Source organism: Anabrus simplex, chromosome 5 (genome assembly GCF_040414725.1).
Source record: "Anabrus simplex isolate iqAnaSimp1 chromosome 5, ASM4041472v1, whole genome shotgun sequence".
Taxonomy (NCBI): domain Eukaryota; kingdom Metazoa; phylum Arthropoda; class Insecta; order Orthoptera; family Tettigoniidae; genus Anabrus; species Anabrus simplex.
The window spans coordinates 320,636,171-320,655,001 of NC_090269.1; the positions used below are offsets into that span (position 1 = coordinate 320,636,171).

The window sequence follows — 18,831 nt, forward strand, 5'->3', positions numbered from 1 at the left end:
GAATGGAAAATTTATGAAAACAGGAGGAGATGGTGAGCACTTTTACAAACCAGGAAAGTAATGATGATTAAAGTAATAGTCTATAAGATATATTTTTTTTTACAAATATTTTTTGAAATACAAACTTATATATGTATATTTGAGTAGTAAACCAAAGTTTAAATTACTCTGCTTGAATTTGTACAAACAAATTTCTTTTTTATATATGTTAATAATAAAAGAATGCGATTATCAGAATACATTACAAAAATATTAAGAGTGAGAGAAATAATGATAAATACTCTGAACAAAAACTTAACTGAATTATAGTGATGGTATCATGTAAACTAGTACTAAGTATTGAATGTACTAACAATTTATATAGAATACGTCAGTTCACTTCAATTATATTGTATAGTCATCAAAGGTGGAGAAAACTTAGGAAATAAATATAACAAGTATTAACAGTGTACAATTATAAAAAAAACAATTTCACTTATAAGAGTTAAATTAAATCTATGAATTCTAAAGAGTAAAATATTTATATTATATTTGTTCTTTTGCTAGAACCACCTGTCTTTTGTAAACCACAAAATAACAAATATTTTGCAAAATTTTACAAATTTGGCTCAAAATGTGAAACACTTTAAGCAAAATCATGAAATAATTGGTGAAATTATGTGGAATCATTCTTTGATCCAAGCAGCATAATGAAATGTGATTTTGAAAAATGATAAAGTCTCTCATCTAATGAAGCAAATTCCCATCCTACGAGAACTTTTGTTATCATAATATCTTGAACCATACACAGTGTTTGGAGATCTAGTTGGTAGTTCATGTAGAGCAAGTACAGATATTGATGTGATTGCCATTCTTCTTTCCCTGAAATCAGAATAGAGACATTCTATGAAAGCTATAGAGAAGACTTTATGGATCTCAGTTGGTAATGTTGATAATGAGAGGCCATTTTGAACATAGTATAATATAATGTCTGACAAGAAAACACGTCTAAATCCCAGTAATACGAAACTCATGGTATCTCTGTCTTTTTCAGACTGATGTATAAATTATGTACGTAGGGTGGGTCTTATTTCTTTAAGTGATTGAATAATGTATTTCCAAACATCCAAGCTTTGACATACATAATATGTGTTTGCGGCAGAAGGATAACCCCCCATGTTCCTTGTACATAAGTAAAAATAAAATATGATGTACTGCAAATAAGCTGTGAGCTTCCTTTTAGTTTTAGCTTTATTTCTGAAAAATGGAAATAAAATTTAATAAAATTATTGACAAAATTAAATAGCAAAATGTATACAAACATTACAATTAAAATATCAAGGAAGGTTCAACCTTTTCAATACAAAACGTGTTGCATAAGATGTTCACAACATAATATTTATTAAATAGTTAGAACCGGTTTCGACGCTCATTTTGTCATCACCAGCTACAAAAATCACAAATGGGCAAAGTACATGTCATAAAAATTGCATTCATAACTCTTGCATGGCTGAATTCAAATGGTAGACTGCTTTTTCTTAAAAGCTAGAAGAACTTGAGTAAAATATGATGATGTGAAGTGACACATAAAAGCATAGTAGTTTGATGGGTAAGTATTGTGCATAAAATTGAACTGATGCTTTGAACATAAAAGTCTGAATATGATGATAAAACGATGTGGTAAAAACAAAGTAGTAAAATGTCCACTCTTCTGATGTTCAATTCAGGCACATAAGTCCAGGTCCGATGTTATATAACAATACCAACAAAAAGATATTTTGTCGAGGCCGGGACACCTGGGCGATTCCCAACATCAGGTGTCCCGGCCTCGACAAAATATCTTTTTGTTGGTATTGCTATATAACATCGGACCTGGACTTCCCAAATCGCCCAACATCAGGTGTCCCGGCCTCGACAAAATATCTTTTTGTTGGTATTGCTATATAACATCGGACCTGGACTTATGTGCCTGAATTGAACATCAGAAGTGTGGACAATTTTACTACTTTGTTTTTACCACATCGTTTTATCATCATATTCAGACTTTTATGTTCAAAGCATCAGTTCAATTTTATGCACAATACTTACCCATCATACTACTATGCTTTTATGCGTCACTTCACATCATCATATTTTACTCAAGTTCTTCTAGCTTTTAAGAAAAAGCAGTCTACCATTTGTATTCAGCCATGCAAGAGTTATGAATGCAATTTTTATGACATGTACTTTGCCCATTTGTGATTTTTGTAGCTTATGATGACGAAATGAGCGTCGAAACCGGTTCTAACTATTTAATAAATATTATGTTGTGAACATCTTATGCAACACGTTTTGTATTGAAAAGGTTGAACCTTCCTTGATATTTTAATTGTGAATCTCAGTTCAATACGGGAAAATGAAGTTTTTAACTTATAATATACTAACATTAGGCAATTTTTTTACCACAAACAGGTGCCTTTATTTATTACATTGTTCATAAATTGTGTTGTATATAAGGTATTATACTGTTGCCATTACTGCTTTCATGGCCCGCACTTATAGACATGATATTATATAGGCTTTTGGGCTTGTGCCATGTCAAGAAAATAAGGTGAAATTCTTAACATTTCACAGAAAACTGTGGTCTGCGTCCTCAGAAGAATTCTTGACTGTCCACGAGAAAGGCTTCTTAAACAATGACACTTTTGAATTTGGAACGTTATAACAGAAGTAGAAGTGGAAATGGTACGTTCATTCATCACCTTATATTCCGCTTCGAACGCTAGCGTTGTACCATGTCCTGGGGGCCATCTGTTGGTGAATGAACGTACCATTTCCACTTCTACTTCTATTATAACGTTCCACATTCAAAAGTGTCATTGTTTAAGAAGCCTTTCTCGTGGACAGTCAAGAATTCTTCTGAGGACGCAGAGCACAGTTTTCTGCGAAATGTTAAGAATTTCACCTTATTTTCTTAACACGGCACAAGCCCAAAAGCCTATACAATATCATGTCTATAAGGTATTATACTATTGATTACAAGTTACTCTTTTTTTCCTTGGCTGTGCACCTGGTTTTATTTTGAAGAATTTTGCTTTTGTGTTCTACAAAATATCCCCAAATGTCTGTTTATATATATATATATATATATATATATATATATATATATATGAAATAATTCATGAAATAATTATATATAACAGACATTTTGGGGATATATATAAAAAACTACCATCATCAATTTTTTATTCCAGCAAGCTGGGTGCATGTATTATGAGCCTCTTCTGGTTCATCCTGTCCATCCACAGATGATGATCTACTTTTTGCTGCCAGTTGACATCACGTTTGCATTTCCCAGCTATTACGAGGCCTCCCTCCGAACCTCTTATTGACAACATTCCTTTCAAAGTATGCTCTTGAAGTCATATTTGGAGCCAACCTTTTCAAATGCCCATGCCATGTAGCCTGCTTAATTCTAATGTTTCCAACAGGCTCTTGCTCAATCCAAGTTGTAGCCAGAAACTTCATTTCAGTGGCCTGTAGGTGACTTTTGCAGTTCCAGTCAAAGTTATTGCTTCTAGTCCATATGTTAAAATTGGTACAGAATATCTTTTGTACAGGGCAAATGTGTCATCCTAAAGAAGTCGATGAAGAGAGTGGTAGAATTTTTATCAAGTTTGTATCCTGTTGATTGTTTCTTGTTTTATGGTACTGTCATTTTTGTCTTCTTTCCCTGAATTCAGAATATGGACATGTTGTGGAAGCTACAGAGAAGGCTTTATGGATCTCACTTGGTAATGTTGATAGTGAGAGGCCATTTTGAACATATTATAATATGTCAGGTCTAAATCTATGTTCTTTCTCATGTTAAGATTCAACAAATTTTCTGATTTTTTTCTCCAGGATGGACTCGCATATTCTCAAATAGAAATTTTATTTATGAGTAGTACTCTGCAGAATCATTGTATTCTGGGTTCTTCAGTGTTTTGATCATGTCCACACTGAACTCATCCAGTCCAGCAGACTTGTTGTTTTTCATTTTATATATTACTGTCTCTACTTCCAGTCAGGTCAAACTTCCTGCATTATTGTTTATAGGGTTTGGAAGGTCATAATTTGTATTACATTTCAGTAAGTAAATGAAATATCTGCTGAACTTCTGTAATATTTCATTTTCATTTCTAGTTCCTCACCATTTGGAAGCTCTATTGTGTTGATGGTATTATAATTTTGTTTGTTTTTAACAATGTTGTACAGGAGCTTCTTGTGTTTGTCTTGCCCTATTCTGTTTGCAAAATCTTCTTTGCATTTCTGTTCCTCAACGTCAACTATTCTTTTGACCTGGCAGAGTACAAAGTTCTTCTTGCACCATTTCTAGCGTTGAGCAGTTGTTACATCATTTCAGCATGATGTTTCTTTGGATTTTCTTATTTGGCTCTGTTGTCCACATACTCTCCTTGCTGACTTCATCAATGGTCTGCTCAGGTTGTCCCATTCCTCATTTGCAGATTTCCAATCTTTTTTGGTAATATCTTCTAAAAAATTTTCTTTGCCCTTCGTTCAGAAAAAACTCCATCTTTTTATTTTGGTTTTTTATAAAACTTTATAAAAAATGGGAATGTATTACAGAACTATTAAAAATTGTTTTATTTGAATCTGCCTTGTCAATACACTTATTAATGAAAGAAAACTATTTTTTTAACCATACATGTTCCGGGAAGTCAACCATTCCCTTCATCAGTGGTCAGTTCAAAGAATAAAACAATATAACACAATCTTTTGTTTTTACAATTCAAAGAAGTACAGTATTGTGTCCTAATACACCATATCATTGAATAAAGACAACTTATGAAATATTATAAAAATGATCAATACATAAAATTTTGTTGAACTGAATGAGAATATGTCATGTCATTAGAAATGTCTGTAAATTTATGATCACATTCGGCCAAAAAGGGAAAATTAATGACTGTGTTAGAAAGTTAAGAAATTTATCTTACTCAAAAAAATAATTTTGAATCAAGTTTAAATGAGAGAATTGCAGAAGATAACCCACTATATAGACTAGCATATGATCATTTCAGCAACAAAAAGAAGAAAAACTTGAAAATCTTAAACTTATATAAGTGTTCTCATTCATTTCAACAAAATTTTATGTATTGATCATTTTTATAATATTTCATGTTTTCTTTATTCATTAATATGGTGTATTAGGACACAATACTTCTTTGAATTGTAAAAACAAAATATTGTGTTATATTGTTTTATTCTTTGAACTGACCACTGATGAAGGGAATGGTTGACTTCCCGAAACATGTATGGTTAAATAACTAGTTTTCTTTCATTAATAAGTGTATTAACAAGGCGGATTCAAATAAAAAAAATTAAATAGTTCTGTAATACATTCAGACTAGTCAATACGGATCAAACAACCATATTAACCTCTCATGATTAAGTTTATCAACAAAAAATGGGAAGTCGTTAACAAGAGTAAGTTTTGATTTACAGTTACACACTACAAATGCTTGTTTGTTGGGCTCCCTTAAAGAATGAAATGATTGAGCATTTTTGCAAATTCTGTAATATAAACTGCACAGCTTTGAAGTGCCTCTAGAGTATGTAATTTTAGATCAATTTTCCTTGTCTACACTTATAGATAGGAGGTATTGGATTATATAATATCAATGCACATACAGTGCATTCTTGACAACACATTTCATATGTACCATTTCTCTTCAGTGAAATGGTGTAAACATGGACCCATATATTTTTCAATCTGAGCACACTGTATTGGTGAGTGATTTACAAATATACTGGAATAATGGTAAATATGTAATGAAAGTTTGTTGCTTAATTTGTGCTGTACTGAAAAAAATCTTTTCACAGGTCCAACAAGCTGAAGCCATTCTGGCTTTCTATAACAGAGAAGGAGTCCCTCCCTGTCCTTGAATTCCTGTCGGCAGCTCTGATGTCGGCAGAGTATGAGCGGGCGCTCGGCCGAGCCTTGGCGATGCCTGAATGCCGTGTGGTGCCTTTCTTTGGAGCGTTCTTAAGGGAACTACGCGAGATTCTAGCATCCAGTCCCAGTTTGGTGGTTCTTGCACCGTCGGGGGAACACACGCGCCTGGAGGTGAGACCCCCAGCGCGCCGCTCCCGCCATCGCCCACCGCATCATCGCAGCCACCGCCCAGTGGTAAGCCTCCCCGCCCCCTGGGGTTCGACACAGCATTCTTGTCCCTTTTACTTTCTTCCCAGAAATGGCACCAGGAATATTCTTTTTTTCTATATAAAGAAGAATTTAAAGGGATAGAGATAAAAAATTATCTATATCTGTAGATCAGAAGCTGCATACAAGAAATTATTTATTCTCTGCCAAGTGTTGTTGTGAAAAAAAGGGAGTGAAACAGAAATAGAGGCTTATAATTTCTACTTCATGTAACTTACATAAACATGCTAATGGACATACTCCACCTATGACTAAGTTGGCACAGGTGGATGCAGACTGTGTACTACTTACTTTCCAACTCACATTTGCAGAAACTCATCAAAATTCTATAAATAAAATACTGTAACTGTTTTAGAATAGTGGTTGGAAAGATGCAATTCCTAATCTGTACTATGTGCTATAGGCCAGAGTTCAGTTTAAAATATTTACTCGTTGCGAACAAAGAGAGAATGTACTACTTTACCAAGAGACATATTTAACATTGCATAGACACACCCTCCCATGAAGGCTCTCAAATGGAGAAAGTTACACAGGAGTTTTAAATCTTTTTTTCATCACCATTCATTAATACTCCCAACATGTACTGCTCTTTCTTGGTGTGCAGAGTAGGCCTATATTCATAACTGCAGTTTACACGATAAAAATACTTTGCTAATTTAAATATCATACATAATTTACATCCTGTGAAGGTTTTAATTATGTGATCCAAATGACATACAGGGAGTATATTTTAAGACTTTATCATGGAGTACCGAGGCATAGGAGTGCAGAGAAGCAGTGACCGTGAGAGCAGTACCATAGTCATCTCAAAAAAGCAGCATGATTACACCTGTAGAAACTAAACAGAACTGAACTCACCAGCTATATAAATGCTCAGAACAAATAAATAAATAAATACATAAATCAATCAATCCAGTCAGTCAGTCATTCAGTCAGTCAGTCAAAATGAAACTGAACTCACCAGTATTTGCAGAAGATGTTGAAAGTGATCTCCCTGAGCTGTGATCCAAGATACACATGTTGTAATGAGATTTTGAAACACACTTTGCAGTTCATGGACACTGATGGAATGCACAGTGTTCCTAATTTTGATTTTTAATTCTTCTGCAGTTCGATGGTTATTCCTTTAAGATTTCCCCATAGATAAAAGTCGCAGGTGCTTAAGTCAGGTGAACAAGGGGACTATAAGCCTTTACTGATGATCTGATCATCATCGAAAACTTCCTGCAACTGTCACAAAGAGCTATGCACCATATGAGCCATCACAGCATCCTGCTGGAAACAGCCATAACATTTTTTTTCTTTCTTTTCCTTCTTCAGTCATTTCAGCAAAAAGTGGTTCAAGAATGTTGAGTACCGGTATATAATGGTCGGAAGTAATTGTGTCCTGAAAAAATATCGGACTGATCATACGTTGGTGTACCATACACCCACTTTCACATTGTGCAGAGGTCTCGGCTGTAAAACGTGCAGGTTCTCTGTATCCTAGGTCCTCTTGCTCTGTAAATTGACATATCCACTCAAATGAAACCATGATTCGTCACTGATAAAAAGGGAGTTTGGATCCACGAAACCTTCATGGACACTATTCATTAGCCAATCACAAATCTTATTCTTGCAATGAAATCTGTAGGCTGTATGTTATCAACTGAATGAGTCCAAAACAATAAGTTAAATTGTACAAAATCCACCTTTTCAATACAAAATATGTTGTTGATTAAAATTACAACCTCATTTATTAAATGGTACCGGTTTTAACATCCATGGACGTTATCATCAGCCAAATAGGGTCATTATACAAAGATACACATTAAAGTTAAAACACACAAAATTGACCCTCATAATTAAAACTGTCTATAACAAGTTAAAATACAAAGCATATTTATGCTAAATGTCCAGGTTTGAGATATGTAATTAGTACAAGTTTGACAACTTGTTAGTCACAAATAAATAAAAAACTGAAGCTGAGAATCCTCAACAATGTATATTGTATTGAAAAGGTGGATCTTGTACAATTTAACTTATTATTTTATAAGCTCTATTCAATACGGACCAAAGATGAAATTCTTGACTTTAAATGAATGAGTCCAATAAAATCGTAAATGTAATAAATTTTATTGTATTACATGTTGATGAATGTGAAATACGCATTTCCTGAGCTACTCTCCGAAGCGACTTATGTGCACTGACTTGCAGTCTTGACTGTATATCTTCTAACCTCTCTTGTGTGAGAGCTGTTCTCCTTCACTGCTTTTTCTTATTAGTTACAGAACCATTACCACGCCACTTATGAACGGGTTCATGCATGTAACATTTTGATGGTACTATAGAACCGAGGAACTGTCTGCGGAATTTTCGAAGAAACTTTTTAACTTTTTTTCTTCTTCTTGTGCAAATAACACTCGATCAAAAATATTCTCTGTGCTGCAGTGTACATAACCATGCAATAATAACCATACAACACACCTTTAAAAGTCCAATCATTGCTAGCAAACTGAGCGATGGAGCTAAACCTCCTGCTGGCTCAGCTGTCAATACTTCATATCACATTAGGCTTGACACAAGCAATATGGCATCCACTTGCGGCTTCCCACGGCCTGTGAACAGAAGTGGGAAGTCTTAAACTATACTGATAATGTAGATGCTTTTTGTTTAAAGGAGCCTAACATCTAGGTCATCGACCCTAAACTATACTCCCTGTATATCTTTGATGATTGAGTTTCTCTCTATTTAAATGTTGGTTTCTTTTTTTACATACTTCAACCATAGGAAAATGTTAATGCAGAGAAAATAAAGGAATGAATGCTGAAATTTTGAGACACTGAGACATGTTACCAAATATGGGAGATAACCCTCAGAATCTCCATATTTAAAGTTAACAGTAAACTTGTGCTGAAACTTTAGTTAAAACAGGATATCAATTAGAATTGCTGAAGTATGATGTAGATGTGAAATTGGCTAATTTTTTAAACAAAATTGATAGTTTTCTCTTGACTCTAAGTGATGCTGTGTAAATATAAACTTTAAATTAAAATGACCAATTATTTCCAGTGTCTTAATAATTGGTAAAAAAAAAAAAGTAATGTTCTTCTGTTGAAATACAGTATGTTTCTGACATATGTTCATTTTTTTAAGTTTGTAAAGTTTGACATAATATCTAACTTTTCTGCATTGTTGTGCCTACTAAGCTGTCTTGGATCATATAATTCTCCAATGCCTCCTCTTATGAAGAAAAGAACATGCACAAAACTTAGAATGTAGTTAATTCATTTATATCAATAGGTTGCTTTATTATGATGTTCAATTTTGCATTAATTCTAATTGCATTACTTCTTTTCTTTTCTGTGGGTGTAAGGGAGATTTATTATACTAATCACATTCTTTAAAATACAAAATACAGTAACATACTGAGTTTGTTGAATTCCAAGATAAATAAAATTTAAGATTATAACTAACAGAATGAGTTAAACAAAGAATGAATAAAGTCATAAGTACAAAGATATGAACTTGGAAGGCACAAACGTTATGAAAACACAATAACACATCAAGGTGTGAAGAGACAAGGACAAAAAAGAAAACACAAAACAGCTTTGACATTCTCCACAGTTTTACACATTATGCCATCGTCACAGAGATGGACTCTCTTCTTATCAATCCCAGGTCTTCTCAGCCTCTGACAATCTTGTTTCTGCTTCCCAAATCCATTCAGAAGACAGGTATCAACATTCATTGAGTGGAGGAAGGGGCAACTGAAGGCATTAAAGTTCATTGAGTGGAGGAAGGGGCATCTGAAGGCATTAACATTGAGTGGAGGAAGGGGAAACTGAAGGCATTAAAGTTCATTAAGTGGAGGAAGGGGCAATTGAAGGCATTAAAGTTCATTGAGTGGAGGAAGGGGCATCTGAAGGCATTAACATTGAGTGGAGGAAGGGGAAACTGAAGGCATTAAAGTTCATTAAGTGGAGGAAGGGGCAACTGAAGGCATTAAAGTTCATTGAGTGGAGGAAGGGGCATCTGGAGGCATTAACATTCATGGAGGGAACAGTCTGAATAGGTCATCAGTCTTGATATGGGAAGTATAGGAAAAGAAGGGAACTCAGATAAAGTGGGAGAGAAGAAGAGACAGGAATAAAAAGGATACCCAGCTGGTTATTATAAGTAATGAATAGAAAGGGACAAATAAGTGACAAATGAAATCATAATATAAAGGAACTTTGACAGGAACAAATTTATGGATAGTCAGTTCTCTTGTTCTGTATGTTGCATTCTTTATATCTCTTGTCCAGCTCCATGGCTACATGGTTAGCGTGCTTGCCTTTGGTCACAGAGGTCCCAGGTTTGATTCCCGGCAGGGTCGGGAATTTTAACCATCATCGGTTAATTCCGCTGGCATGGGGACTGTGTTTATGTGTCGTCTTCATCATCATTTCATCCTCATCACAACGTGCTGGTCACCTATGGGCGTCAAATCAAAAGACCTGCACCTGGCGAGCCGAACATGTCTTCAGACACTCCTGGCACTAAAAGCCATATGCCATTTCATTTGATTTATATCTCATTGTCTCCTAATCCTCCTGATATTAAGCCTTTGCAGTCAGTAAATGGCAATACGCATAAGCTAACGATAGTTGTTGAATAAATAGCACTCTATATATTTTGAATTTGTTTTTGACCAAGTATGCATTTGCTGTTCCTTTACCAAATATTTTAAAGGAAATACCATTCAGCCAAATTATTCTCAAGGTCTTGTGCATAAGGGGATGGTTTGTCTTCAGATTTAGTTGAGGAAACACATTTTGTTGAGAGTATTTCCATTATTCAGATCCTTTTATGATGTTTCCTGGAGAGTTCCATTCACAAATACCATGTCAGTAATCCTTTCCTTTTTTCATAATCTGCTGTTTTCATCCACACTAGTTGAATAGATGCAAGTTCTTCAGCAACATTAGCAAGTCTAGACTGATTCTGAAATTGATTTGGACAGTAACTAGCTCGCCTTCTTCCAATTAGTGCTACATTACACAACATAACCACCATCTGATACTCCTTGTAATATCTCTTAGCATAATACATAGATAATAGTGTATCAGGCCAGTCCAGGGCTTCCCAGACTTTTTTGTTTCATGGCATCCTTTAATGTTTCAGGATTTTTCCATGGTGCTTGAAGTCTAAATTATGTAGACTTATCTAACATATGAAATGCTCAGTTAGTGTGATTAGATTTCTTGCCTCAGGTTAAAAATAAGCACAAAAAATTAGAATTCAGAAACAGTTTATATAAAAGGTGCTAAACAAGCACATATTATCGAATGAACAAATTGTAATCACTGGGACAGGTGAGCCTGATGCCCACTGTACATTTTCTCAAATATAGGTATTAAATAGGCCACAGCCATCCTCATATATTTTTCCATATTGATTTTCACATTGATTTTATCACAGCAACCACCAAAAATCCAGCTTTACAAAATTATGATATTGCAAAGGGAATGGAGATTTGCAGAGCTTTACTGATTAGTATAATTAGTATCAGATATTCATCCTTCACTGATATTCAAAACTGAATTAGTTCTATGTTGCCAGACTTGGTCTTCAGTGCATTATTATAAGACAACTCAATAAGATTTTCTTCTGCAGAAGGAAATTCAGATGGAGCTTTGGCCATGAATGGGTCTTGAATCCATGCAAACTTGTCAGTATTATTTTCTTCAAAGTACTTCTCAGACCAGCTCTGAAAACCATGTAGACTAACACTAACAAGTGTCCTTTCTGTGAAGGTATTAGAATATTTCCCGGTCTAGAAAGCCAAGAATAACGGCCGAGAGGATTTGTCGTGCTGACTACATGACACCTCGTAATCTGCAGGCCTTCCCGCTGAGCAGCGGTCGCTTGGTAGGCCAAGGCCCTTCAGGGCTGTAGTGCCATGGGGTTAGATTAGAATATTTCACGGTGCAGCAGCGCACACTTCAGGAACAGATGGAAGGCTCTGGGGTTAATACCTTATTCCCATATCAATCCTCAACAAAATTAGATAGTTTCCTGAAGTGTGCTCTTAGTGAAGCTGAATTATGCAAAAAAAATTAAGCTTAATATTTAATTGTTTTTGCCAAACTGTTTTACGTCACACTGAGACAGATGGGTCTTAAGGTAATGGTGGTATATGAAAGGGCTAAGAGTGGGAAAGAAACAACCGTGGCCTTAATTAAAATGGGAAACCACAGAAAACCATCTTCAAGGCTGCCAACAGTAGGGTTTGAATCACTATTTCCTGAGCGCAAGCTGACAGCTATATGATCCAAACCATGCAGCCACTCGCTTGGTAAACTAATCTTATTTTTGAAAGTATCTTTGATTTGATAGGTATTGATTTGTAGCTCTTGGTGCCATTTCTTACCTCTACTCCTCTTCTCTGATCATCTGGCACACCTCTTTGCCTGTTCATTAAGATTGTGCATGCTTTCTTCTGACACTTCTTCTCGAACCCTGGTGTGGGCTGGGAGTGCTATGGGCTGTGCGCAGACAGCTGTGATGTACTGCCTATCCCAGCACTGGTGAAACAATGTAGTTACCAAACTCATTTGGGCCAGTAATTGTAGATCTTGGCTTATTTGGTCCATGAGATTGGCTTTAGAGGAAAGTTTATGAGCACTGCTATTAATGTTAAAATGCATTCACAGCTTGTATTTTATATCTATAGAAATGATTTTTTGTGCACTTACAGATAAGTAGAAATGCATCCTTCTTACTGAAGTGTAGAAATAGTTTGTTTCTTCTCTGTTAATTTTATTTTGATGAATATTGTCGAATGGTAAAATAAGAAAGAATAATTATTTAGAAGATTGTTACAAAAGAATTCTGTTGGTGACCACAATATAAAATAGTATAAAAATAAATATTAGTCATAAAATATTAAATTAGAAACACAAATAATATAAATGTAAATTTAAATGTAAATATAAATTTAAATGTAAATGTAAATTTGGTTTCAGTGGCATGTAAGAAGAATTTTAAAATGTGGTCCCTCATAATTTGCAGTTTTTAAACAGAAGTAGACTAGTCTGGAGACTTGGACATCGCTTGAGAATTGAACATCAAACATTGTTAGTCAGCAGGCAAGCATTAGGAAACAATTCCCCAGTCATGTTCATTTATACTATGTTGGTCCTACGGTCTAAGGATAATGAGGCTGCCACTTACCAGGAAGCACTAGGTTTGATCCTAACCACATTAGAGATTTTTATCTGGACCTGAGAAAGGTCCTCTCAGCCTACTTAGGAATGCTTGATGAGCTATCTAATGATGAGGTAGTGGCCCCAGTCTAGAAATCCAAGAGTAATGACCAGGAGAATTTGTCATACTGATCATTCGTCACCTAGTAATCTAAGTAATGTACAGGCCTTCGAGCTGAGCTGCAGTCACTTGGTAGGCCAAGGCCCATCAGGGCTGTAATGTCATGGGGTTTGTTTTGGTTTGTCTTTTAAGTTGGTATTTAGGTTTTTCAAGTTGGCTTCACAACTTCATAATAAAGTAAATTGAGAAGTTGGATATGTCTGAATAAATTTTAGGAATTTTTAAACATTATCCAGGTAGTAAAGTCATATTTGGATATTATCTGAAGATGAAACTTTCTGTGGAAATTTAGAGGGAAAGTATTGAAACCTCACACAGACTTCCCATTTTCAAGCAGCATTCAGTAACTTTGTTTGTGATGTCTCATGCTCTGTGTTTTGCTATGGTCAGGCCCTCCGAAACAAATAGAACATCGATGGAATGGGTGCACACCGCATGACCACCACGAAAGAAGGGCAAGGTTAAACCTTCAGCAGGAAAGGTAATGACAACAGTGTTCTTTGACATGGAGAGTGTAGTACACGTGGAATTTATGCCAAAAGGCACGACATCAACTTGGCTTCGTATTGTCAAATGTTGAACCGGTTGCGAAAGACAATTAAAGAAAAGTGGCGGGGAAAATTGAGCGTCAGTGTGATTTTGTTGCACGATAATGCAACACCTTGCATAGCCCGCCAAACATCCAAACTGCTGCAGTGATTCAATTGGGAGGTATGGCAACATCCTCCATACAGTTCAGACTTTGCGCCATGCAATTATCATGTGTTCGGTAAGTTGAAAAAGGATCTCTGTGGACGACGATTCTGAAACAATAAGGAGGTGAAAGCAGCTTTCTCCAGGTGGTAACATAGCGGTGGAGATGATTCCTACGGTTCCGGAATCAAAAAGCTGATTGACCGTTCCGAGAAATGTTTACCGTCTCTTGGGGACTATGTGGAAAAGTGAACTTACATTGTATATTGTCATAGCCGTGTTGCCTATGTGTAGGTGGTTTCATACATGGCCATTAGGGTGTCCCTTAAAAGAGCAAAAATTTTTTTTTTTTCATTTATTGAAACGCATACCCCGTTATTGTGTTTATTAGTCTATTAGTTACCCAAATACAGAATTTCAACTTTCTACATTAATTTTAACCCGTGCCAACAGGGCCTAAAAGTTTTAGAAAATAGCTGCTTAAAGGGTCTCTTAAATGTAGTTGTAGATGATCAATCAAAACAATTATTTTAGAGAAATACAAATGAAAACAGAAATTTATATAATGCTCTTCTTGTAAGTAACAAAAAAGATACAATTTTTATAGTTATTCATTTGGATATTTCCTCTTCAAAGTCTCTTTTTTTTTTTTACAGTCTGGGTAAATTTTCTATGTTCTTGCACACAATGTAATAAGAACTGCTTCTGTTCTTCATCTGCGGTAATCAAACCATGAAAGTCTGTCATTAGTTATACAGCTCTTTCAGCTGTGTCATTAACTGCTTTTAAGGTAGAAACCTTCTTTTTAGCTTCCACAAACGCCACGTTGTCTTTCCATGAAGATACAATTTCTTGAAGGAAACCACTGTCAAGTTTCAGTCGTGAAAATAAATCTTTACTCTTGACAGAAACAAAATCACTCAAAGATTTCCCTGAAACAAGATAAAAAATACTTGTAGTGCCTATAAATAAAACAAATAAGTTCTAAATTAAATACCAGATTAAACAACACTAGTCTACTATGTACCATATAGAGAGCCAGACATCTCTTCTTTCGATGGAACATATCTCTTTCCGGAATCACCAAAGCTTTCTTTTTGTAAGTTTTCTACAATGTTTCCTTTGGTCTGCTCATCAACTTCATTATCAAAAATTGAAAGGATGGCTATTTCCTCTGACAAGTACCACAAGTGTTGACTGAACTTGTTTAAAGCCGCATTGGAAATCAACTTGTCAACTTTCTCGTAATCTTTTAAGGTCTTTAAAAAACTAAAATCTTGATTCGGCGCTTTTATCGCCAAACTACATCCAAGCCAGGGCTTCACATAAACTGCCACAATGAATAAACAAACATCTTGTAAAGCTTGTTTGTCCTTAGCGCTCATTTTAAACTGGTACTTCAGTAAACACATTTTTAAGTAGTAAATAGCTCTTGCCATCCATCGTGCTTGATGCATTGCACCAGGAGGTCTGATTTTTGTTTTATTTTTAATGTCTCCACCCAGAAAAACAATAGCGAGCTCCGATAATCATCTAGTACAGTCGATTTTGCCAGTTCATTGTTAAAAACGTCACCAATTCAATAATATTTGCCTCACAGAGATGTTGTTGGACAAAATCAGTGCACGGTTCGATGGCACTAGGATTAATATTCTTCCAGTTGTCTCTAAACTTTTTAAACAGCGGAACATCAGGACTGCTAGTGATTTGTTGGATCTTTGATTCAAACACACTTTTGAGCACCAGTTCGTAAATATGATGCCGGCAAGGAAAGAGTAACAACTCTCTTTCTAGTTTTTGCTCTAAAAGCACACAAGCTCCGTTCAAGCGTCCTGTATTAGATGCTGTTGTATCACAGCACATTATTTGTACCTTATCTTCCAGGTTCCAGTCATGAAGGGCATTTGACACTGCTTTCGCTTGCTCTTTGCTGGAAGAGTTGTCTAACTTCGGCACAGCAAGAAGTTGTTCTTCCTCGTCGTATGAAATAATAATTGGTAGGCATTCTTCTTTAGAACTTCTTACGTCCAGAGCAGGTAACAATTTTCCATCCCAATGAACAGTAACTACTTCGGGCACATTATTCTGAAAATCGGATTTAATGGATCTCGCTCTATCTTTTCTCATTTGTGTTCGAATGCATTGAATGGAAGATTTGTTGATCAGGTAATTGTCAGAACTAAGACCAAGTGCTTCTACTACAGACTGAATTATATAAACAGAATCTCTGATGCTTAGTTGACATCTGTCTAAAGTTGCAACTAATTTAGATGTGATAAAATCTTTTCTTGCTCTTCTTGTCGACGAAGCTAAAGAACTTACAGATTGAGATGTGGATGGCAGAGATTCTTCCAGGCTTTCTTCAGAGCTTGTAAATTGTTCTTCTATGTCTTCATGTGTATCAAAGATCTGTAAACTTGCATATTCCAATGAGCTCGCGGAAGGCATTTGCTTCAGTCTCTTTTTATCTTCTGCGAATTTTCTCAGCCTGGCTATCTTCTTCGATTTTTATTCTTTCAAGAGCATCAGCATGTGCGATATCGAATAAATTATCTAATTCAAGTTGAAAGTTCTCTTTGCGGCGCCTATGTAAATCCTGAATCTTCTTGCTATTTTTTTGCAGTTCTCGCCAGACCTGATAAAGATCCACTAACTTCTTAACACAATTGGGCACAGCTCTGGTAGGTATTCTAGCCTTTTCCCAGAATATATTGCACTCTTGAATGACAAGATTTGCACTTTCACTAACAGTCAGCTTAACCTCACGTATGTTGAAAAATAGAACTGCGAGAACTTGACAATTAGACGGTAATTTTGCGCCTGTTATTTGGTGATTTACTTCACCAACCAAGAAAATGCTTTTTTTTATTGCTCCTTAGTTCCACTGACATCTTCAAAATATAAAACAATCCGTGCTAGCTACCCGATAAGTGAAAACTAAGTGGCAATAACAATGAGAGCGCGCCACTCTTGTGACGCAACTTGTATGGACATGTTTGCGCGCGAGTCGGCACGGATTGCACTGTTCCAAATAAGGAAAAAAATTGTTTTCGGGTGTTTTAGGCGCAAATGAATAAAACAATAACCTATGCATTGCAAAATTAAAACTTTGAAAAATAAGGGACACCCTAATGGCCATATCTTGGAAGTGTAACTTACTTCTTAATTTGCCCTCCTATGTCATCATTCTTTGGTACTTAATTCAGGTGTGCTTGATGTTTACCACTCAGCCTCACTGATTTTGCTATCCCATTAAGGCTCACAGCTGTACAATTGGGTTGATAAATATCTAGTGTCAAGTTTTATTCTTAATTCATTTTTAAAATAATGTACAGAGCTGTAGGGTATTCAATAAAATATCATATAGAATAAGATCTACTTAAACTTTTTAAATAAGAAAGTCTACTTAAATCTAGGTAAAATAATCATTTTCATATTCTTTATCAGTTTATTCAGTTTAGTTTGAATAAAGATAAGCTATTTTTAGCTTTCACATTTATTTGATCTATTATCTTGAGAAAGCAGTTTAAATATATTTAAACTTTCAGTATTTAATTATGGAGAGTATATTTTTACATGATTGGAATAAGGGTTCTTACAGAAGTAAAAGGGGTATTTTATTTTATCATTTCATATTAGCAGGATAGTAAATGTACTGCCCTCCATTTAAGTTCGTGTATGTGGCTGCTTACAGTAATGTAGCTACTGTTATCTCATGAAACTCTTCTCTGGTCTGAATAAGGCTCTCTAAATGAAGTGATCACTCTTATATTGCTAATATTGAATAAGTCGTCTCACAATATGATACTTAGTCATAATATGAATGTGATATTATGTTTTTTAAGAGCAAAGGGAGTTAAAGTACTGATATTTATTGGTACCAATATTTGCTGTATTTTTCAGTATACTATGTATGTCCTTGATCTTAAAAGAATAAATACTGTACTACTATTGGAATGATCATGGCAGGTAAAACACAGTCCAGTCGGTCGGTCGGCACTGATATGCCTTTAGGGCAGTCACCCAGGTGGCAGATTCCCTGTCTGTTGTTTACCTAATCTTTTCTGAAATAATTGTAAAGAATTTGGAAATTTATTGAACATTGTAGTTTTCATTTTTAAATAAACACTATTTATTGCTAGAACTACATAATATAAACATTGATACCAGATGTTGGCTAGGTTAGAACCAAAGAATACTAGAATATAAAACTCGGAGAAAATATAGCAAAAATAACACTAGTCAGGGAGTTTAATAGTTCATGAATCAATCACTGGCTGCCACATACTACTCCCTCCCAGCGACAACATGGAACTTGGGAAGTACACTGTGCGACCAGAACATGTAATTCGCTTGCTGGACAGATAGCTATCACCAGGGTTGATCATAGAGTTGGGTTGCACTGGCGTTGAGGACTTGGGTGGTGTAGGTTCCATATTATGCAGTAGAAAGGCTGGTTTAAGTCTGTCAATTGTGACTGTCTGTTGACCATGGGGTATTTCTAGAGTGAAATTCTTTTCAGAGCATTTGTTTACAAGATACAGTCCATTGTAAATAAGTTTGAGAGGTTTTTTAACTGCATCTTGTCTGATGAATACATGAAA

At 35.3% G+C, this 18,831-nt stretch overlaps 1 protein-coding gene across 2 annotated transcripts in view; it reads left to right on the top strand.

The window, feature by feature from the left end:
• Positions 1-18,831, top strand: part of LOC136874044 (1-phosphatidylinositol 4,5-bisphosphate phosphodiesterase epsilon-1) — a 374,213-nt gene that overhangs the window by 246,957 nt on the left and 108,425 nt on the right. For both annotated transcript variants that reach the window (XM_067147543.2, XM_067147544.2), the window contains one exon: positions 5,845-6,151. In XM_067147543.2, coding sequence (XP_067003644.2) covers positions 5,845-6,151 — 307 coding nt within the window. The remainder of the gene's footprint in view (positions 1-5,844; positions 6,152-18,831) is intronic.